Below are 23,034 nucleotides of genomic sequence, written 5' to 3'. Positions count from 1 at the left end.
CAACATGTTCATGTAGGTTGTATTTTAAGTCAATTTTTAAATGTTGATTTTATGATGGGTTTGTTAGGGGATTCACAAAATAATTGACATAAATCCAGAAATGAGAAAATAAAATGAGCTGATGCCAGAAATGAGCAATAATGCTTTAAGGGGTACAATGTAAGTGCTTCCATCTGTGCATAGAATGAAGATTGGAGGACTATTTAAACACCTTTTTATGGTTTTCTAATCAAACAAAATTCTTAATTTTATATCAAACTTTTTGTTTCTTTCAGCCAACCTTACAAATCATGCTGAAAAAGTTGGCCGTAAAAGTTTTGAGCTGCTCAAGGTTTTGGGCACTGGAGGTGAGTGTTACGTTTATGACTATGTCACAGTTGAGCCAGTAGACAAGGTGATTTTTTGCTGCAATTTTCATTTTTCCATTCAATCAATACATTATGATAAAACCTGGGCCCTATCTCAAACCTCGACTTGGGCTTCGCTCAAGCTCCAAGCTCCGTATGCTGATGTTCGTGCAATACGAGTTGCTCCAAAAGGTTAAAGGCTGAGCGCCTAAGTCTGAGCGGGAGCCCAAGTCGAGGTTTGATAAAGACACCAAGGCTACAAGGGAAAACAGTCTGTTGCCTTTGGCCCAGAGAGAATGTGCTGTCATTTTCCATTCAATGTATGATAAAACCTGCCTCCGTGAAATTCCAAGCCTGCTGGCTCTTTGGAATCCACTTCCTGTTATTGAAGCTGCAGGAGAGCAAACTCACTTGAACCATTCAAGAAATTACTGAAGACAGTGACTTTTTCTGTTTGTTTGGGGAATCTTTGATTTGGATGTTGGAAACATCCTAGTGCTTTGCATCTTCGGGAAAAGGCGCTCTCTAAATGCCAGCTTAAAGGAACACGTTGCCTTGGATCGGACGAGGTGGTCTATACAAAAGCGTTTGTAACCGTTTGTTATGAAATGCATATGGGTAGAAAGATAATCTAAAAGTAGAATACAATGATCCACACAAGTTTGCCTCGAAATTGCGTGGTTTTCCTTTTACTGTGCGAACAAACACGGTCGGCCATTTATGGGAGTCAAAAATTTGACTCCCATAAATGGCCGACCGTGTTAGTCGACGAGGTAAAAGAAAAACCACGCAATTTCGAGGCATGTTTGTGTGGATCATTGTATTCTACATTTCTACCCATATGCATATTATAACAAACGCTTTTCAAAGACCAACTCGACCTATCCAAGGCAACGTGTTCCTTTAATTATTATTATAAAATGTTTAAGCATCGACTGATGTTTTTTTTAGTAGGGCTTATGGGTGAGGAATCAACTGCAAAGCCTTGCCGATGTTTTCAGTTATTCATAAACCTTGTTGTCGATTTTGTCTTTTCTTTATTTATCTTATTCAAGCATACGGTAAGGTGTTCTTGGTTCGGAAGAACTGTGGTCATGATGTCGGCAAGATTTTTGCCATGAAGGTCTTGAAGAAGGCGACAATCGTGCAGAAAGCCAAGACAGCGGAGCATACTATGACAGAGAGACAGGTCCTAGAAGCAGTTCGTAGATGCCCCTTTCTGGTTACTCTACACTACGCCTTCCAAACGGATGCTAAGCTCCATCTTATCCTTGGTTAGTTGACTTAAAAAAATGGACCTTTCCATTGGCCGGCTGAATGTTAGACTGTTAGCAAAATATGTAATCGTGTTAAAACAAATTGTGACCAAATTCAACATTTTCTGTAAAGATTCAAGAGCTGAAATATCTCTTATGATTTGTTGATTTGTTTGTTTCAACAAATTCAGCATATTTTTGAATATTTGTGTAATGTTTCAACAAACTATGGCTATCCATTTTTTATTTGCATTTATGGCTTTCCGTAGTTTTCCTTCTTGGTTGGCAAAAACTTGGGATGTGTAGTTACAATGGAAAGGTCTATACTCAGGGTTTTTAATTTGACCATTTCATAAATAATTTGAGAAGTTTTTAAATTTTTAGTTTGCTTTGAAATAAAATATATACAATATTATACAAATAACGAATGTTTATGAGTGCAATGGTGAGAATATTTTGATATTCAATATGAAGAAAACTTTATGAAGGAAACAAACTTTATTCTGGCATTCACTAGGACTAGCAGGGTGTTTTGTACTGCTGTGTTTAACGAATGGTGAGAAAAGGATGGGACGAAAAGGCCACTGTGCATAGAACCAGAATGTATGGTTTGTAACATGGACCATGGTTTGATGATGAATGTCGTGTGACCTATATTAATCCTCCAATCAAATGACAAGGATGAACTTGGTGTTATGTAATGTGTTTTAGAATCAACTAGTCTTGGTTTCAGTAATTGATTTGCTAACTTGAATTGTATTGTATTAAATACCTAGTTAAATCCTACTTATGTACATGGACATGTTCTTGGTAGTAAACCTTAAGTTTAGATTCAGCCTCGCATCTTTCTTGTTTCAGATTATGTGAATGGAGGGGAGCTTTTTACACACTTGTACCAACGGGAAAGTTTTTCCGAGGCTGAAGTTCGTATCTACATTGGTGAGATCATCCTTGCCCTAGAACATCTTCATAAGGTAGGTTATTAAAGTAGACCCCTTTCAGGCCTGGAATTTCCTCCACTGCCCTTGTTTTGCCTTGGTGCCCTTTCAAAATTCTCAAAGACTTTACGATTTTCCAATGGAAGTGCCATTTTCAAAATGAAACATTGCAACCTAATGCATGACACATTTCTCAGAATTACACGTACAGGTTCTTATTCCTGCATTGGGATTTACCGCTTCAGAATTTTGGCAATATCTCAAAAAAGCTACCACCTTTTGAAATGAAATTTGTTCAGTTAAGTTTTATTGTATCATAGGATTAAAACAATTGAACATACACCAAGGGTGTACTTTACCTTTAAAGGGAAGGTACACGTTTGGTAATTACTCAAAACAAGTATTAACTTAAGAACTGACTTGGTAAGGAGAATTGGAGAGCTAGTGATAGTATAAAACATGTGGGAAACGACTCCCTCTGAAGTTACGTAGTTTTTGAGAAAGAGGTTATTTCTCACTAAAACATTAAAAGACTTCTTATTCCTATCTGAAAGCACACAAATTCGTCCAGCAAGGTTGTTTTCCTTTCATCATTTTCTCGCAACTTTGACGACCAATTTAGCTCAAATTTTCACAGGCTTGTTATTTTATGCTTATGTTGGGATACATCAAGTGAGAAGACTGGTCTTTGACAATTACCAAACGTGTACCTTCCCTTTAAATCATCCTTTTATCCTAAAATGTTTTTTTTTCTTTACACTTTTATTGAAAGCAATTAATGGTAAATTTTAAATGAGCGAATAATGTTTTGCACATAATGTTCAGTTGCATTTCAAGTTTCAGTCCGCATGTTAAAGGTTGCTCTATAGCCATTCAAATGGATTGAACAATACAGCACACATTTTTACAAAGGAGTTCATTTGATTCAAGTTATGACATTTTCATGGAAAAATTAATCTCAACAACACAGGCTTTATGTTTTCTCCCTCAGACTAAACAGAAATGTTGGAATATCCCTGTCATGCTCTAGTGCCTTGAGTTCATTGTGCCCAAAGGGGGGGGGGGAGGAAATATATATTCTAGGAGCCACCTTGAATGGTTGTGTACATGTACTACACATAGGAGATCAACCTTGATGTACTCAGAGCTCTTTTACTTTTAATCACGTCCTGGTCATGGACAGTTCAAATTGTTCAATTTCCTGGACTTGGCCTCTTATACTGTGAAAACAGAAGGGGGGGGGGGTGGCTGATATATTTTGGCTAATACTGGAGGTTTATAAAATCTGCTGATGTGGTCCGGGTTGGCTGAGTAAACTTGACAGACAAGACAAACTTGTCACAATAACATATATGTTTTTCTTCTTTTTGGGTGGAAATAAGTAGTGATTTTTTTGCTAACCGATGGATTGATTTGTTGTTAATATTTATATATTTGTTATTTCTGGTTGTGAAGCCTAGGATTGTCAGAAAATGTTTCTGTATTACAATGGCACCCCCCTCCCCCCCCCCCCAAAAAAAAAAAAAAAAAAAAACCCAAATCACCAAAACAACAACCCACACACACAATTTACACCCTTAAGTCAACCCCTTAATAAATTACAGACTTTTTTTAATTTATCAACAATCCCATTGGTTTTGCACTTAAAAAGTGAAGCGAGGTCTAAAACACCTGGATCCCTCTCCAGGGGTCACAGGTTCAAGTCCTGTTCTAGTCAAAGTTTCCTTTTAAAAGACGGTTAGCACACAAATTTGCTTAGCAGGCATTCACAACAACCTTGAATTTAAGCAGAACTCGGGTTAAAAGTCTACATACAGTGCTATACATAAACAAACAACAACCAAAATACCCAAATACCAAACACTCAAATACACAAACAAACAACATTCCATTTTGATGTTTGTGGCTTCAACGAAAACTGCACATTGATTGAATCAGAGGAGCTGTGACACTAAATACATCACTCAAGCCACTTTCAGCTTGTGAGAAAACAACACATCAATCATGTATAGCTTCTTACTTTTTTTGGTCACATCTCCAGAAGTGATACGGCCTAGTTTGATAAAGATCAACTTATAAAAGATCCTCCGCCCACGTCGCTGTCCAAGCAGGAAGCGATCGAAAGTGGTCACTCACAGATGTGATATTTTTTAAAAGACCGAAAGTGACATTTGTGTGTTACACTTATCTTAGTGTAATGCCTCGCGTGGTCGTACATGTAGTACATTTTGTAATCACTGTCTAGTGCACTACGGTGTGAGGTCCGGGTTGCTGAAATGTCTATATTTTATTTAAAAGCAAAACCAATGTAAACCCTTTACACTGGTCCACTGGCCTGAGGCCAGTGATTTTAGCATCAGGCCAATGAAGTTGAGAATGGACAAGCCCGGCGCTCTTGTGGTTAACAAAATTTCTGATCAAATTGAGGAATACTGAGATGAATGTTCTCTTGGTACCTGTTCAAATATTTACTCTTGAATCAGTGTTCCCAATGCCCGTTAATTGCCCTTAAATATTTTCTTTTAAAATCCCACGGATAATCCTTTATGCACAGAAAACAATTTTGATTTTTACGCATAGTCTGCAAAATGCCAATTTCACTGAATCGGGTACCTGCTACACTGTCCATTCGCGGTGTGCAGACATGGGAGTTGAATGACCCCACTGTTGTTGCATTGAATAAAATTGCGCAGACGTTGATGTTAAGTATCCATACAGTCACTTGAATAATTTAGCGCAAGTCCAGGGACATAATCAGGTATGCTGTGGATGGTTTAAGTGTTTAGAGTGTTTTTAAGTATACGATTACAAAAAAGAGAACAACTTGAGCCTTGTGGCATTTTTTTTAGCATTGCAGATCTGCCCCATGTTTTTTTGTTCAATTTTATTTGCATTTTTTAAATATTTTTTTATAAGCTTTAGCTTGCTAAATTTTCAACAGGAAACATAGAATTGTTTAATAACGTTTTTAAGTGTTTATAAGTGCTAACACTTTTTACGCAGGACAAATTTATGACAAGATAAATCTTTTGAATTAATATTTTAGTATATTTTTTTTACGGTTGTCTCGTCAGTAGTTATATTTTACTTTTAAAGAAGTGCACACAAAAAAAACCAGAAACAATTCATACAGGCGTCTGTAAAAAACTTAATAGAAGGAAATTTGCATCAGGGATAAGGTTATTAATTTTGGTGTTACCCATACACCGATGTGTGTTAGCATTGTATACTCAATACATATTACACAGGCATATTACTTACAACTCGTACTTACAAATGTGCTCTCAGATGGGACAGACACAGTGTGGCCAAGAAGTAAAGTCAAAATGAAGGATTTTTTTATTGCCTTCAGCTATGGTCCATTAAACCATTACTTGGCTTCTCTGGCATGCCTGGAGTGAACAGTTTTTCGGATAGAAAAAAAGCCATGAGGAAAAAATTTTGGTTTGCGTGTATATCTCTGATTTCCATTTGAATCTTGCCCTGGAAAGTAATTTTTACTCAGTGTTTTTTTTGTTTGTTTTTTTTCTTCTTTTTTCAGCTTGGAATTATTTACCGAGACATCAAACTGGAGAATATTCTACTGGATCAAGACGGTCATATTGTCCTGACAGACTTTGGACTCAGTAAAGAGTTCTTGCCCAACACGGTGAGATTTTCCCCTCGTTTGATGCACTGTTAATTTTGTTTGCTTTGTATTCTTGCAATGTATTTAATGTTAAAATCATATATAAATGTAGATAATTTGTGCCCTGGTCATTGGGCCAATACATGTAGCATTCCTTTAATCTTTCTTAGCTCCCTGGAGTATACATCCCTAAGCTACCGTATGGCGCTAGTGGCTTTTACATACACATTATCAACCTCTACCCTTGCAGGTACCCATTTATACCCCTGGGTATAGTAAAGCATTTATACCCTTGGGTATAATAAAGCATCTTGCTCTAGGACACCATGACCGGGATTTGAACCCACACTCCAATGACTTAACCACCAGAACTTGAATTTGATGCTCTTACCCACTCGACCATGACACTCTACATGATGTCATTAGAAACTTGTACACTCCAAGGCGCAATGTTTTGACTGTCAAAAGGTTAATTTCAATGCTGTTTTGATTGAACATCATGGAAAATCTGAAATAAACCCTCAAATCCCTGGACAACAATGTACAGTTCATACCCATGTTTGAAGTTTAATATTAAATAGCTAGTTTCCTTTGTTTGAGGAAGTCAGTATACAAATATTGGATGCATAATAAGTACACTGTTGCAGAAAATATTTTTAAAGGTATTTTTTATATGACAAACAAAACAGTGTTTCAGGGATATCACGGTTCTCTCAGTACTTGAGTTATGGCGCTGGAATGCAGAAGTTTCCGTGAAGTGTGTGCGTTATTAATGTTATGTGAAGTGCAATGTTTACACCTACATGACGGTCCCACAACATAATGAGCCTATGAATACTTCTAGGTGCAGTTTCCGTTTCATTCTTTTAAAGACCCTGGACGCTATCGGTAATTGTCAAAGACCAGTCTTCTCACTTGGTGTATCTCAACATATTCGTAAAATAACAAACCTGTGAAAATTTGAGCTCAATTGGTCGTCGATGTTGCGAGATAATAATGAAAGAAAAAACACCTTGTCACACGAAGTTGTGTGCTTTCAGATGCTTGATTTTGAGACCTCAAATTCTAAATCTGAGGTCTCGAAATCAAATTCGCGGAAAATTACTTCTTTCCCGAAAACTACGTCACTTCAGAGGGAGCCGTTTCGCACAATGTTTTATACTATCAACCTCTCCCCATTACTCGTTACCAAGTAAGGTTTCATGCTAATAATTATTTTGAGTAATTACCAATAGTGTCCACTGCCTTTAAGCATTCTCTAGAACAATCTACACAGTACAGTACTGTAGATACACATGGTAATACCGCAAACTGATACATTGATACCTCACTATGCAAAACCCATGCATGTATGTTTACAAGTAAAAGGAAACTTTGCCGTTTCAAAGAATTCATATCATTTGTGCATCACACGAGGTGTAATGGAAGTATGAAGATACTTTAACAGGCCTTGAGCTAACACATGGCACCCACAACAATTGCTGTGGTGCCCTTTGCTCTTGCTCAGTTGCCCTTTGCAAAATTCAAATACAAATTAACATTTTCCTGATAGTAGAAGTGCCCGTTACAAGAGGAAATTTGCAGGTGTCCTTTCGAGAAGGCAATTGAAGGCCTGCTTGTAGTCCAGTGATTAAAATAAATGCCGCTCATTTTTTTTCCTCTGGATGGGACAAGAAGTGGGGGAAGTTACAAGAGCTGATCCGGGATTGGATTACACCTATTATACACAGAGGACAGAACGCAGACATTGCATGACCAGTCACCCTGAAATTGAACTGAAATTAAAGCTTAATAAGTCGCTGGATTATACAGTGGAGCAAAAATAGTGAGCTTTGATGTGGAAAACGCATTGGGAATCAGGCTTGTTTTGATGTCAATTCTGCAGGCAACGCCTTGCATGCTGTACTCTACAGTGTATGAACACTGGGACGTGTACGCTGGCGGGTTGTCAAGTGGTGTCTTTACCTCCATCTGGCCACTCTTTCTGTCCAGTTTCCATTTAGTGATAATGCTACATGCTGCATGCTAAGGATTTGAACTGCCTCTAGCCACCGGGCAATCTCTGTGGTCTAGTTGGTAAGAAGCTGGCACTCAGACTATGCAAAGGTCGTGGGTTTGAATCCCACCCGAGTTATATGCCTGTGATTTGTTTTCACAAAGCTCGGGAAGGTTCTGAGTATACAGTGTTAACACACATCGGTGTATGGGTAAAACCAAAATTAACATTTGTAGTTGAATTAATTTTGTTGCCTCTTATGTTTTTGTGTGTGTACAGGATACGAGAGCCTACTCATTTTGTGGGACGATTGAATACATGGCCCCGGAGGTGGTCAGGGGAGGCTCAACTGGTCATGACAAAGCCGTTGATTGGTGGTCATTGGGGGTATTGACCTATGAACTCTTGACCGGTGCGTCACCGTTTACTGTGGATGGAGAGAAGAACACACAGTCTGAGATCTCCAAGTAAGGAAAATAAACCCTTGTTTTTGGTTCGAATCCCTCTTTAGACTAATTGTAGATATGAAAACTTTTCAAATACGTTTTTACTGCTTCAAAACATGGAGTTAATTGGTATTTCTTAAACCATGTTGTTGTTGATACATTCATACTATCTTTTGATGATCAAACTACATTTGTGAATGGATTTTTGAGCTTAAGCACTGTTGATGTTTCGGTGAAGCCACATTTCAAAGTGCGCTTGAAAGATAAAATTACATTTTAGAAAATGAATGTATCACAACACTGAATTTGGCATTGAAGCCCCACTTTGACTTGGGAGCATTTTTTGTGTCTTTTCTAGACGAATCCTGCACGAACATCCGGGAATGCCTTCTAGTTTCTCCTCCAACATGAAGGACTTCATCAACCGGCTGCTGGACAAAAATGCTAAGAAAAGACTCGGGTCAGGACCTGGCGGCGTTGACCAAATCAAAAAACATCCTTTCTTCAAGGTTGGTAAAAGTTTGTTTAGAGTTAGAGAGAGACAGTCGACCACATCAACCAATTTGTCAATCTGCAAATTTCACCTAACACTTAATGTTTGAATAAGTAGCTATAATAGATTTTCAAGTACAACCTTGTATAAAGCTTTTTTTGAAGTATTGTTGGCTAAAAACTAGCTGGGCCCAGCATCATAACTCTGCTTGCTGTAAGCAAAGAATTTGTGCTTATGGAACAAGCTGTTATGAAAGCAGGGGACTCCACGCTAACCCCAAGCGTTTCTCAAAGGTTGGCATGGAATCATTTGCAAAGTGTCATTTTATACTAATCCTATTGAAAATCTGTCCAGAAGTCTGGAGAAACTTTACGGGAAATTATGGTTGGGTAGTGCGTAAAACACTCGCCTTCACCAATGTGGCTCTGGTTCAATTCCCGGCTAAGGCCATATCTGAGGTGAGTTGTGCATTGGACTCTCCAATACCCCAAGGGTATTTCTTCGGGCCCTTGGTTTTCCTACCTCTGGAAAAATTTTTAAAACTCTCAGTCTCTACCTGTACTCCATGGTCATATATGGGTTGATGTGGCAGGCTGCTAAAATGTGTCTTTACATGCCTGTTGTAGCTGCGTCCTTCACAGTTCAGCTCCTCAGCTGCTGCAAGTAAGGATGATTAGCCTCCCAAATTATAATTATTTAAGTCACCTGGAAGTGGTATTTTGTCAAAATAAAGCTTTTGTCACTAAGATGTGTTTTGATTAGTGGAATGTGAATAAGAAGTTAACTTCGTCTCGGTAAAATTATCAAGAACCAGGCCTTGTTCTAAAATATTAGTTATTATCTTATTTACAAATTTAAGAGTAGGCCCCGACCCGAGAGGGCGCTGTTCGTGACGTCAATCGAGGCGCGATATTTGAAGAGAAAATGCAGCACAGCGTGTGTTTACGCAACCCCCCAAACAACTTTATATGTTTTTTTAAACACATAAATCGTGACAAACAATTACTAAAAAAATTGTTTTATTGTTACTAAACATATACTCTTATGTTTGAAAAAATAAAAATTCTATTTCCAGGTGACATTAACTGCAAATGATTTATATACCCCACTTTTTTGGTTACAAAAACTTGTCAGGATTTGAATTGGGATGACCTGGCAGAGAAGAAGGTCCAACCACCTTTCAGGCCTCACATTAATGGTGAATTAGACGTCAGTAACTTTGCGGATGAGTTTACAAACCTACCCCCTGCTGAGTCCCCTGCAGCGGTGCCCAATACAGCCGACGCAAGAGTCTTCAGGGTGAGTGACAGCTCTTTCTCAACAAGCTTTTGAATTTTTTGTTTCTATCTTGCCTCATTTCTTAAACTTGCCCAATTTCACAAAGCTGTTAAAGGCAGTGGACACTATTGGTAATTGTCAAAGACTAGCCTTCACAGTTGGTGTATCTCAACATATGCATAAAATAACCAACCTGTGAAAATTTGAGCTCAATCGGTCATCTAAGTTGCGAGATATGATTGAAAGAAAAAACACCCTTGTCACACGAAGTTTTATGCGTTTAGATGGTTGATTTCGAGACCTCAAGTTCTAAACCTGAGGTCTCGAAATCAAATTCGTGGAAAATTACTTCTTTCTCGAAAACTATGGCACTTCAGAGGGAGCCGATTCTCACAATGTTTTATGCCATCAACCTCTCCCCACTACTCATCACCAAGAAAGGTTTTATGCTAATAATTATTTTGAGTAATTACCAAAAGTGTCCACTGCCTTTAAAGCCATTGGACACTTTCTGAACAGAGCAAAAATTTAAAGTTCACAGATTTACAAATAACTTACAGGGTTTACAGAAGGTAATGGTAAAAGACTTCCCTTAATATTTTATTCCATGGAATGCTTTACTTTTTGAGAAAATATTAAAACAATTATCAATTCTCGATATTGAAAGAAAAGAAAAGTCTGATTTATCTTCAGTTTTGTTTTAGCTTTATTGGTTTTTCTTTCTTTGCAGGGTTACTCCTTCATAGCTCCATCAGTACTGTACAGTGATAATGCAATTACAAAGGATTTATTGCATCCTGCTCCTGACAAGAATAAGCCATCCCATGACCAAATTGCACATTCGTCTAAAATCAAGGTGAAATTTCAATTGGTTAGGATTAGGGTTAGGCTTAGGGTTATTACGATTATTTGACCTCAACAAATACAAGTACACCAAAAAGCACAGTAAAACTTGGTTAGGTTAAGGGTTAAGCTCAGGGTTGCTTCCTAGGGTATTGGAAGACGGCAAACTAGTTTTGTCAAATTCAAATACCGAGTGGAGGTAATATCCTCTGTTCACCCCAAGTAAACCGTGTAGAAATGTTTGCGGTTACACAATTAGTTCGGGTGGTTCTGAAAAGAATCAGTGGTTTCAACTCAACGTTTTAAACCGTGTTATATTTGTTTTGCTTTTATACCTCAAACCTCTCTAGTTCGGCATCTATGATCTTGGCATAAGCGTGTGCCGCCATCTTTTCATGTGTTTGTACTTATGACAATATTTACTACACCCGTGCAACAGTTTGATGTTTGCTTTGTAAGGCGTATGCGTTGTAGACAGCTGACTTGTGACCGTCCTCTTTGCATGCATATTTACCCTGTGTGTGAATATTAGCGCACGCTTGGTAAACAGCAAAAATAGCAACTGGCATGTGATGGTGAATGGACCAGTCAGAATTCAGCTCTCGCTCATGAATATGTATGAGGTATAGCAATGATGTGTTTTATTTCCCTTTTGAAGGAATCTTTGTTCTACAAGACGTACGAAGTTGAATTGAATGCGGAACCACTTGGTGACGGTAGTTTCTCAGTTTGTAGGTGAGCAACCAGTTATGGGAATATTTTGTTGTCTAATGTTATGTAAGTCAATGGGACAAACATTGGGTTTTTTAATGTCCTGAATGCGGACTCGAGTATGTGTGTTAAATCAGGGAATAGATTTTATGTTTATTTGATGGGTAGGGTTGGTGCATTGAGCACAGGATGAATAATGTCACCAAATTATTAATGTAAACCACAAGAGAAACTGACTGTGTAAATTTTGAAATTATTTTTGCGGTTGAAACAAAGAATTGACTAGAGAGAGATTCAAACCAACGACCTCTGGATTAACACCCCCCAACAAAGATATTGACAAAATAGGGACACCGCCAACATAGGGCTAGATAGCTCAGTTGCTAGAGCGCCGGCACGTTAATCCCACTCTAGTCAATTCTTTGTTCAACCCCAAAAACCAAAATTTTCAATGGTCTCACTTTTCAGTACGGCAGAGTCTTTCTCAAAAGCTAAATGACAACACAACACAAACATACACAGGTGTACCATAGTGTAACAGAAGCAGTCAAAATTGTTTAAGGGTTGTAAATAATATCCTAACAATTAACTATGGTGTTTTTTTATATCTGCAGAAAATGTATACATAAAAAGACTGGTCTGGCTTATGCAGTAAAGATTATCAGCAGACGAAGAAATTGCACTCAAGAATTGAAGACGTTGCAACTCTGTCAGAATCATCCTAATATTGTACAGCTGCACGGAGAGTTCAGGGATGAGGTCAGTAACCTTTGACCCTTGACCTTTCATCAACTTGAACAATGAACAAATATAACTTGTACAAGTAGTTGCATCTCTATGAAGGGGAAGTGACAATACTAAGTTTTGAAATTGTGCTTCATACTAAAAGGTTTTGGTTTTTGTTGGATTTGTTTAAAACAGCAGATGATGTTTTGAGTTTAATGGTTTCTTATGCCGTTCCGTGTCAACGTACCAACAAAGCAGCCTATCTCGCATGGACAAACCTCATATATGGTGCGTTCGGTTAGCTACATGTAACAAGTGTGAGCAGGTATCTGGTGTATGCCCAGGTGTAATGACGTAGTTTCCGGCTGCAGTTGTATCATAACAAGATAGCCGAGGACAAGTTGACTTTGACATGAGTAAAAAACTGGACGTACTAAACCCTTGAATTTCCTCTGTGTTGTTTTGATCGTTTTAGCTCCATACTTACATCGTAATGGAGCTTTGTAAAGGAGGGGAGCTACTGGATAGAATCCGCAAGAAAAGGCACTTTGATGAGTCGGAGGCAAGTTCTATCATGAGGAAATTGGTATCAGCTGTTGGTTTTATACATGATCGAGGAATAGTACACCGAGATCTTAAGCCAGAGGTAAGAGGTGCAATTCAAATTGAGTTTGACAGAAGTTTGACTTAAAAAAAATGAAAAAGTACACAGAAACATGTAGTCAACTTCTACCGTACCTTTGACAATGTTGTTGTCTACAGCTCTCTATGATTGTTATATTCAGGGAAGAGAAATTTCAGATTTGTATCCATGTTAAAGGATTCGGGTTCTTTTTCAAAATGTCACAGATTTACATTAAACTTACACGGTTTGAAGATAATGGTAGTAGAAAGCTTCCCTTCAAATATTACTTACTGAGGTGCTGTAGTTTTTGAGAAATGAGTGAAGCAAGTCACAAAATAATTTTTAAGCCAAAATGAACAAATAAATCGAAGATGACGAGAATTGTACATGATGTCGGGAAAGAGATTTTGTATGTGATATAATTCTTATCTTCAAACCCCAGAACCTGCTCTTCACTGACGACACTGAAGATGCCGAGCTGAAGATTGTTGATTTTGGATTTGCCAGAATTACCAATGCTAATCAGCCTCTTAAGACGCCATGCTTTACACTGCATTTCGCCGCTCCGGAGGTGTTGGGACAAACTATTAATAAAGATGTGGGGTATGATGCGTCGTGCGATATCTGGAGTTTGGGTGTTATTTTGGTAAGTCATGCTCATTATCTCTCCATCTGTCTTTGTTAAAAACTAAAGAGCTCAGTTCCTTGACTTGTATTCATAAACAAAGTGTGTTTAACAAAGTGTGTACCGTAAGCTATTAGCCTCGTCTCACTTGTATTGTCTGCTTCTCCTACGTCCATGTTACCATACCTTGGTTGTACTAAATGTTTGTCTGCCCATAGGTTAGGGAACAAAAGCTCCTTAGTTAACCTTAACCCTAAATGTGTTCATTAAATTGTTGCTTATTATTGAATCATGATGTACCTTATATACCATACCTCATACATTGCTTTGCTTTTTGCTTTTGTAATTTCAACGTAAATGTGCATTATTGTTTTGAATGACAGCATTGAAATAAATATTACTGAATTTAAAGTTACCTGGAAGTGGTATTTTTTCAAAATAAAGCTTTTGTCACTAATATATGTGTTTTGATGAGTTGAATGTGAATAAACAGTTAACTAAGGTTTTAAAAAATTAGTTCTTATGTTATTTACAAAGTTAAGAGTAGACCCCGACCCGAGAGGGCGCTGTTAGTGACGTCAATCGAGGCAGACTTTGCCTGTAATGCGTAGAGTAAACACAATTGCAAAGTACATGTACGGACCAAGTCGTGAGTTTGTACACAAAATTTTTTTCTTCTTTTTTTTCCTTCTTTTTTTTCCGGCAATGCCGACCAGGTGTATTGCTGCTGAATGCAGAAAAACACTTTTTGAAATGTACCAACTCACGACTTGGACGTACATGTACTTTGCACGTGTGTTTACTATACGCATTGCAGGCAAAGTCTGCCTTGAATGACGTCACAAAAGGGGTAGGCGGAGTCAGCCCCCAAACAACTTTATATATTTTTTAAACATATAAATCGTGACAAACAATTACTAAAAAAATTGTTTTATTGTTGGTAAGCATATACTCTTATGTTTGAAAGGAAAAAAATGCACAGGCAGTATAAGGCCTAAAATACTTTGATCTTATGGCACCAGACCCATATCTGATGTTTCTGATCTAAAAAAAACTTATCGTCTCAGGAGTTTGCAAGACCACACATTGTTGTCTCACCCATCAAGAAAATCAAGGGTTACCCTAGGTGATCGGGCATTTGTGTATGCCGCTCCAAATCTATGGAATAATCTTTCTCCTTGTGTATTAGAGTATATTCATATACATGTAGGTAGTGACAACATGAATGTCCGTTAATATTATTATTGATATAGTTATTGTTAGTGCTTTGTGACATTTGGCCCAGCTTTGCAAGGCACTCGGGTTTGCCAAGTCCCACAATGCAATCTCCTGTTTTTCATAAAATTTCTTGTGAACATTTTTCAGTATACAATGCTGTCTGGTCACGTTCCATTCCAAGCGTCGCGTCGTAGTGGCGATAACAGCGCATCGGAGATCATGCGTCGTATCAAAGATGGAAATATTTCCTTTGCTGGACCACACTGGGCTTCTGTGTCGGAGGCGGCTAAGGATCTTATCCAGGGCAAGTAGTTTTCCTGGATTTTGTTTGAAGTTTATTTCATCGCTGTCTCTCTGTGTCTTTCTTTCTGATTTCCTTATTGCTCTTTCTTGGCTCTTCTTTGGCTCAGCTCAATATTGTTTTTGTGTTTGCCCGGATAGAGTTGTTTAGTTCATTTTGTTGAGTTCTTTCCGGTCAATTTAGTGTAGTCTTATTCTACGCCTGTAAAATTTGTTTTAAATGTATATGATTTATACTTTTATCAAGGACTTGACGATACGAGAAACTGTCTGGGCAACTTTTAAAATTTGTTTTTCTTGAAAGGTATCTTCTCTTTGAAAGGTAAAGTTTTTCATTTTTCCAATCCTCGGGAAGTAACAAGAAACTAACTGAGATTATTATATTGTTAGCAAGTGGTTCAGTTTGGGGAAACATTCAAACACTATGATAACAACAACAAAAACCTTTAAATTAAAACATTTCAATTTGTTTCATCTGCCAGGTCTTCTTACCGTTAATCCTAGCCATCGGCTTACCATAGATGACCTCTTAGTCAATGACTGGATTCAGGGCCAGCAAGCAACCAGCTCTACCCCGCTCATGACCCCAAACATCCTCCTCTCTAGCAGTGCCTCAGTCCAGACCAAAGTCAAGGCAACAATGTCTGCCTTCCACAAAGCCCAGAGGGAGGGCTTCCTCTTGCTAGACGTCTCGAATGCTCCGCTCGCCAAGCGGCGGAAACTTAAAAAAGACTCTTCCACAGAGACGAGAAGCAGCTCCAGTGAAAGTACTCATTCCCAGGGTTCCTCGCAGGGATCCTCCTCGCATGGACGAACGTCGCCGACGCATTGTCCCAATAATCCCAATCCAAAGTGTGGCCCTGTCAGAACAGAAGCTCCTTCAACCCAGACGGCGACAGAGACACAAATGTTGCCTGCTTCGAACCCCCAAGTTGCAGGAGTGACTCAACAGTCCGAGCATCCTCTTGCATTCCTGTCGGCAGCTTCAAACTTAGCGATGCCCCAACAGAGACATGTCTCACCGTCATCTTTTGTACCCCTCCCTGCGGCGAACCCTTTCCTCCAATTGGCACAAGGAAATGCAAATCCACATTGTAACCGTGTGATGTTAGTACCTGTAGTCACCACTAGTGTATCTGGCCAAGCACCACATGAAGGAGCAGCTTCTGGGAGTGGATGCAGGCTCGAAGGTGATGTCTCTACATCACAAGGTCCACCTCTTCCTTATCAGCATCATCATCATCATCATCATCATCATCCTATACAGTACTCTGCCGTCAATTTCCAACATCTACCAACTATACAGGAGAACCTAAGCCAGTGGCAGTCCGTCATGGCACCTACTAATAGTGTCACCTCAGCATTAGATTCTGTGAAACCTGAATCGAAGTAAAGAGCAGTAAATTCTAATTTCAACCTGGAATTAAGAACATATTGAATTTTTCATCCAAATCAAAACCAGGCTCACTGTTTTGAAAAGATTCTTGAGAATTTGCATTTTAGATTTCCAAATTGCAGGCCTGGAATTTCAAAGGGCCAGGACATTTTGCAATGGGCACTGTCATCAGAAAATCTTGCAGTCTGTGGGAAACTGGTGATGGGGGCCTAGACCAGGGGTAACATGGGCCACAGCCTCCATGGTCTGCAGGTAATTGCAGGCCTTGAACTCATTATCACATTGCGCAGTAGCATGGTGATCGATGATCAAGGCTAAATTGTGGCAATGTTATTTTTTGCCTATTAAATAGAGAACCTCTCTGTTGATTTACCAATTTTTGAGATGGTCAAAGCACCATTCAAAACAAACTGAGGAGAGAATCTTGAGGTAGCTTTAGAAAGAATGAACTGCTTAGATAGATACATCAATTGTATTGTATTGCACTCTAGCATAGTGCCTTTAACCTACAAATTAAGCATTTGAAGAATCAGTCAGTATTTGGCTTCAAAAGTCTCTTGACTAAATTGTATTATAAAAAAGTATTATAAAGTATGTGTAAATACCAAAACTATGTGCCTGTTTCAATTGGACGATATAATTACTAAGGGACCAATCAAAATTGTCTTAATTAGGCAGGTGCTTTATTGTTCTAGCTGTACTGTATAAAATATTGCTAACCAACGTTTTGAAAAGCGAGTCAGGGTTTGTACCTTGGTGGATCACCATTTTTGACACTCTGTGCAACAACACATGCTGAAATGAGGAAGGCTGATCGAAGATCGTCTTCAGTTGTTGGTTTTATGGGTCTAGTCACCGAACACCCGTTTCAGACAGGCGTTCTAGAGTCGCGCTGAACCAAATTCTGAATTAAGTACATGAAAATTCTGATGTCTGAAACAGTTGGGAGTGACTGGACGCGCTAGACGCCGGAAGATCACCTGTTGCAGTCAGTCGGAACAACTCTGGAGCGCCTTGGTTTCAGACGCCGATCTTGTCATTTGCCGAACCTAATGTAAATGATAAGTTCCCTTGTCTGAAACCAAAATTAATTTGGGTCGACCTAGAGTCACTCTTTATCTATTTGGTTTGGCGTGACTCTGGCGCGCATGTCTGAAGCGGGTATAACACAAAGCAAAGCTAAGGCTGCAACTGCGTGACTGGTGCCCAAACCCCTTTGGCAAAAACAGAGACCATGTTTTAGCGGTTTTAACTGACTAGTTGTTGGTGTTCTCAACCTCCTTTCCAGTGGTGTACAATTTCGCTCGCTGTTTTTTTCATACAAACCTTCATAAAGGAGTATGATTTGATTAACGATATTATTCTCTTAAAGTTTGGTTTTGTATTTAATCGATAATAAATGCAGTGACATAGCTTTGTTGTGTTTGGGGGGGGGGGTGTAGGTTGGTGGCATGTACCCATAGCGCCATCTTTTGAGGGGGCACCAAGTCAACCAAGGGCGCCCTTTTTAAAAGCTTCGGGTGGGTGTTCGTCTTGGATTTAGTAATACCGGTACTCGGTCTTGTCGAAGGCAATGTTGGTGAATCATCTTAACACTAACCACTTAATGTTGTTTGAAAACAGTTGCTGGAGGCTTTCTTTTTACTTTTTATAACTGTTAAAGTTTCTTACAAGTCGAAATTCTTACAAGTAGTATTTTATGGTCACATATATTTTCCTGAAGCTATATGAGTGATTTTAACTGTAAAATACACTCAAAATCCAGCTTTCCGGCCGTTTATATATGGAATAAAACAATTAAGAAAGTTGTACCATCCCTTTAAAAACTTTTTAATTTAAAACGTCAAAAAAAGAAACAAACACACCCAAATGAAAAATTATTTTAGGCTGACTTTTCTTATCCAAATTCCTAATTTTTATATTAACACAAAAATTTATATATTAAAAATTTTTATATCAAATAAAAACATTATGAAAGTTATTGAATCTCTTGAATTTTACCTTTTCTTTTTTAACTATTGTATTATATTTATAATAATATATATATTTGTTAAGTGATGTATTCTTTAATATCATCTTATAGTGTAAAATGAAAATTTATAAATATCATATCCTGCTTTATAAATTTTGATCAGGATAAACAAACCTACCAACAGGGCCTAATTTATTAAAGCTGCTAAAGAAGAAAAAAGTACCAGTTGCAAATTGTACTTGAGACCTTATTTTGGTAAGCATAATGTTCTTGTGCTTAGCTTCCTTTGTTGTTCTAAAAGCAGCTCCGTGAACATTGGGTCCAGGTAGAAGGATTTGTGTGAGTGTATCAAATATACTCATCTTTACAGTATACACCTACAGGTCCTTTCACATGAGCATCAGCAAAGAAGCTTCTCCATAATAGATGCTAGTTGTTTGATTGTGATTATTTATCAAGACTTCTTGGAACACAAATTTTCCAAAGTTCCTAATTTCTTGTTTTTTGTTTTTTTTTTTGGGGGGGGGGGGGTTAGTAAGGTCAAAATTTTCATTCACTGAACCCTTTATTATAATGTAAATAAAAATAAGAAGACTTAAGACTTGTAGTGTGCACAATAGTGACACGTTCTGTGCATTAGAAGAGCAATATCGCCATAGCAAGGGTCCTTAGTTATTGCACTGTAAGCATTTCACACCACATATATCCTTGTGATTTTAAGATGGTTGCCAATTTACTCATCTGAGGTCTGGATCTCTTGTTATTGACATAACAAGGATAGCTTTCACATGACAGGAATTTGTTAATTTTCAACATTGATGTGATTTTAGTCGAGGTTTCTATTACAAATTTTCTCATGCGAAAGGGCCTTAAATGCAGTGGACACTATTGGTAATTACTCAAAATAATTGTTATCATAAAACCTTTCTTGATTACGAGTAATGGGGAAAGGTTGATAGTATAAAACATTGTGAGAAACAGCGCCCTCTGAAGCAACGTAGTTTTTGAGAAAGAAGTATTTTTCCACAAACTTTATTTCTAGACCTCAGATTTAGAATTTGAGGTCTCGAAATCAAGCATCTGAAAACACACAACTTAATGCGAAAATTGTGTTTTTTCCTTCATTAATATCTCGCAACTCCGACGACCGATTGAGCTCAAATTTTCACAGGTTTGTTATTTTATGCATATGTTGAGATACACCAACTGTGAAGACTAGTCTTTGACAATTATTATTAGTGTCCAGTGTCTTTAAAGGAACACGTTGCCTTGAATCAGTCGAGTCGGTCTTTGAAAAGCGTTTGTAACCGTTTTTTATAAAATGCATATGGGTAGAAAGATGTTGTAAAAGTAGAATACAATGATCCACACAAACATGCCTCGAAACTCCCATAAATGGCCGACCATGTTAGTTCGCACAGTAGAAGGAAAACGGTGCAATTTCGAGGCAAACTTGTGTGGATCATTGTATTCTACTTTTAAAACATCTTTCCAACCGTAAGCATTTTATAAAAAACGGTTACAAACGCTTTTGTTTTGACCAACTCGTCCGATCCAAGGCAAGGTGTTCCTTTAAATTGTACCAGAATGGGTGTGGTTAGCTTTACGCTTTGCCTCGCAGAATAAAACATTCCAACTTTCAACGAATGTAAATAGTCTTACCATTGCATGAGTCCTGAACATTCATTGATTTTTTTTTTGTAACATCCAAGTAGATTATTATCATTTTAAAGGAAAAAAAACTTAAAAAAAAATGTAACAAATTGGGTTCTAGGCCATTCAACAAAGAGCCAAGATTGATCTTAACTGCAAATCAATCGTAGTTGCTATCAGGAAAGTGTGATGTCACAATGCAAATTACATTGGTAAAACTGACAATTTGTTGTGCGACAAGGAGGGTGTTTTGTACTGCTGTGTATAACGCATGATGTGGTCAATGAGTAAAAACAAGGATGGGACAAAATTGTGCTCTTTGAATAGTACCAAAATGTTTGATAAATGATATCAGCCATGTAATGGTTTGACTTTTGAAGATTGCATGCCGTACAATCCTCCAATCAAATGATAAGGATCTACCTGGATGTTATGTAATAAATAATATTGGTAGATACTGATATTGACAAAGGCTATAATTGTGTTACTTGAATATTTTGATATAAAATTGTGAAACTATTCACAATAGCAATTTGCCACAATGGCATATCTGTTTAAACTAAGATATTAGTTAACTTGAATGAATAGTTAACTTGAATGAAGTAGGACTGAATTTGATAGCATAGGGGTGTGGGGAATAAGCTTTTTTTGTGGGTTAGATTTGAGTAATGACTTGAACAATGACTTGCTTAGTTACAAGTTACTTTTTACACTTTCCTCAGCTTATAGAGACAGTTTGCTTTGTTCAAATGGTTCGGGGCAAGCTTTTGTGTTGCAACCTCCAGATGAGTAGACCCTGGTACTATCATTCAGAATTGTGTACGGGTGTTCACCGTCTCTTACAAAACTACGCAAAAGCTTGCCCCTAAATTAAAGACTGTTCCACGCTAGCACAAGTTAAATCTAAACTTAAAACCCATCTTTTTAACCACAGAAGCGAATAGAGACTCCTTTGTAATATGCGCTCTAGAAGAATTTCTTCTTCTTATTATTATTATCATGAGACATGTCTCTATAGTTTGAGGAATTTAAAGGAACATTACATAAATTGGTTTTGCTAGCAAAAAAGGTGCTGGCAGTATAAGCACATTATGTATTCCACCATATACAGTAACTGACAAACCTGTAGAAGTTTGAGATCGATCTGCCATCTGGGTTATGAGAGAAGAGTAAAAACCAATTACAAATTTTGCATTGCATCGATGCCGAAACAAAAATGAATAAAACGCTCACTGACCGATAAACTCCAAATGCGAAATTAGACTATTTATTTCTCATCAAATATGACATTTCAGACAGAAATATTTCAACGGATGTTTTCTACTACCATCATCGTTAGACCTTGTCAGTTTGATGTAAATCTGTGGTCTTCACGATTTTTGTTTCTTACCAATTCTGTAATGTTCCTTTAAATTCAAGTGGTAACTTGACAATATTAAAATTTAACACGCAAATAACTTATTGGCAGATCGGATTGATTATGAGATTATTTATTTTGCATCTGGATTGTTTGAGTCATCTTGACTGAAATATTGAACTAATCAATTGGAATATTATTAGTATTACATCTTGATGTTTGATTGATTGATTGATTTATTGGTTGGTTGATTGACTGATTGATTGGAATTGGAACCAGTTTTGTGACTTGATTTATGTAAAAAATGACCAACAGTTTAGATTAATCAATTCTAAATTTAATTGCAATAATACTGATCTCTATTGCATCGATGGCGATTTATTGATAGATGTGTTTTATATTGCGTGGCTAAAGAAGCTGGATTGAATGGACGAGGGTAAGTTAATTCTTTTTGATTGTCAACAGCAAAGCTGGTTTATAAATATAGTGTAAATTTGATATATTTGGGGACTCAAAATCATACTGGTGCACCGAATAATAGTGGTGGACTTATACATATATAGTAATGCATTGATTAATACTAATTAATATTGAGATATACAAAAATGAAATTATGTCAGCAACTAATTTGAATTTAGCTTTGGATTGAAAATAATGTAAATTGACATGTTGGTTGATATTGGCACTCTTGTAAATTAATAAAATGTACTTATTAGTTAAATACTGTTGGAATACTCAGTAACACTGACTGTAATTTGCATAACTAATTATATATTGAAATATTTAGTTTCTACTTCCTCCTGTATGTATATTAAACTTTTGACTGAAGAGTGGTCACAGGTATATGGAGTACAACAAAAAGACAAAAAAAACATATTGACAGAGTTCCCAAATTTGAAGAGAAAAAAAAAATGACATCAACCTTTGTCATTTGGGGTTTTGAAACGAAGGCTCTGAATGCAACATGTTCATGTCTTTTTCAATCCAGTACATTTTTTTTTGGGGGGGGGGGGGGGTGGGTAGGGGTTATTGTGCAAAATAGTCATACTCCTGTGCGACAGTTAACTCTGCCTTGCGGAACAAAGAAAACCATTGTTATTTAAAGGCAGTGGACACTATTGGTAATTACTCAAAACAATTATTAGCATAAAACCTTTCTCGGTAACAAGTAATGGGGAGAGGTTGATAGTATAAAACATTGTGAGAAACGGCTCCCTCTGAAATAA

At 37.6% G+C, this 23,034-nt stretch overlaps 1 protein-coding gene across 1 annotated transcript in view; it reads left to right on the top strand.

Annotated features, from left to right (window-relative positions):
* LOC139946873 (ribosomal protein S6 kinase alpha-5-like) overlaps positions 1–22,809 on the top strand; it is a 31,721-nt gene extending 8,912 nt beyond the window's left edge. Inside the window, exons 2-15 of the mRNA XM_071944665.1 lie at positions 276–347; positions 1,403–1,621; positions 2,462–2,577; positions 6,083–6,190; positions 8,445–8,632; positions 8,970–9,120; positions 10,239–10,403; positions 11,113–11,238; positions 11,884–11,960; positions 12,551–12,695; positions 13,138–13,308; positions 13,730–13,933; positions 15,278–15,434; positions 15,913–22,809. Of these exons, the coding sequence (XP_071800766.1) occupies positions 276–347; positions 1,403–1,621; positions 2,462–2,577; positions 6,083–6,190; positions 8,445–8,632; positions 8,970–9,120; positions 10,239–10,403; positions 11,113–11,238; positions 11,884–11,960; positions 12,551–12,695; positions 13,138–13,308; positions 13,730–13,933; positions 15,278–15,434; positions 15,913–16,823 (2,810 nt within the window). The 3' untranslated portion in view covers positions 16,824–22,809. The remainder of the gene's footprint in view (positions 1–275; positions 348–1,402; positions 1,622–2,461; positions 2,578–6,082; positions 6,191–8,444; positions 8,633–8,969; positions 9,121–10,238; positions 10,404–11,112; positions 11,239–11,883; positions 11,961–12,550; positions 12,696–13,137; positions 13,309–13,729; positions 13,934–15,277; positions 15,435–15,912) is intronic.
* Positions 22,810–23,034: the final 225 nt, after the last annotated feature.

This window comes from Asterias amurensis, chromosome 1, assembly GCF_032118995.1.
Source record: "Asterias amurensis chromosome 1, ASM3211899v1".
Classification (NCBI taxonomy): Eukaryota; Metazoa; Echinodermata; class Asteroidea; order Forcipulatida; family Asteriidae; genus Asterias; species Asterias amurensis.
This window is presented reverse-complemented; position numbering and strand designations above follow the sequence as displayed.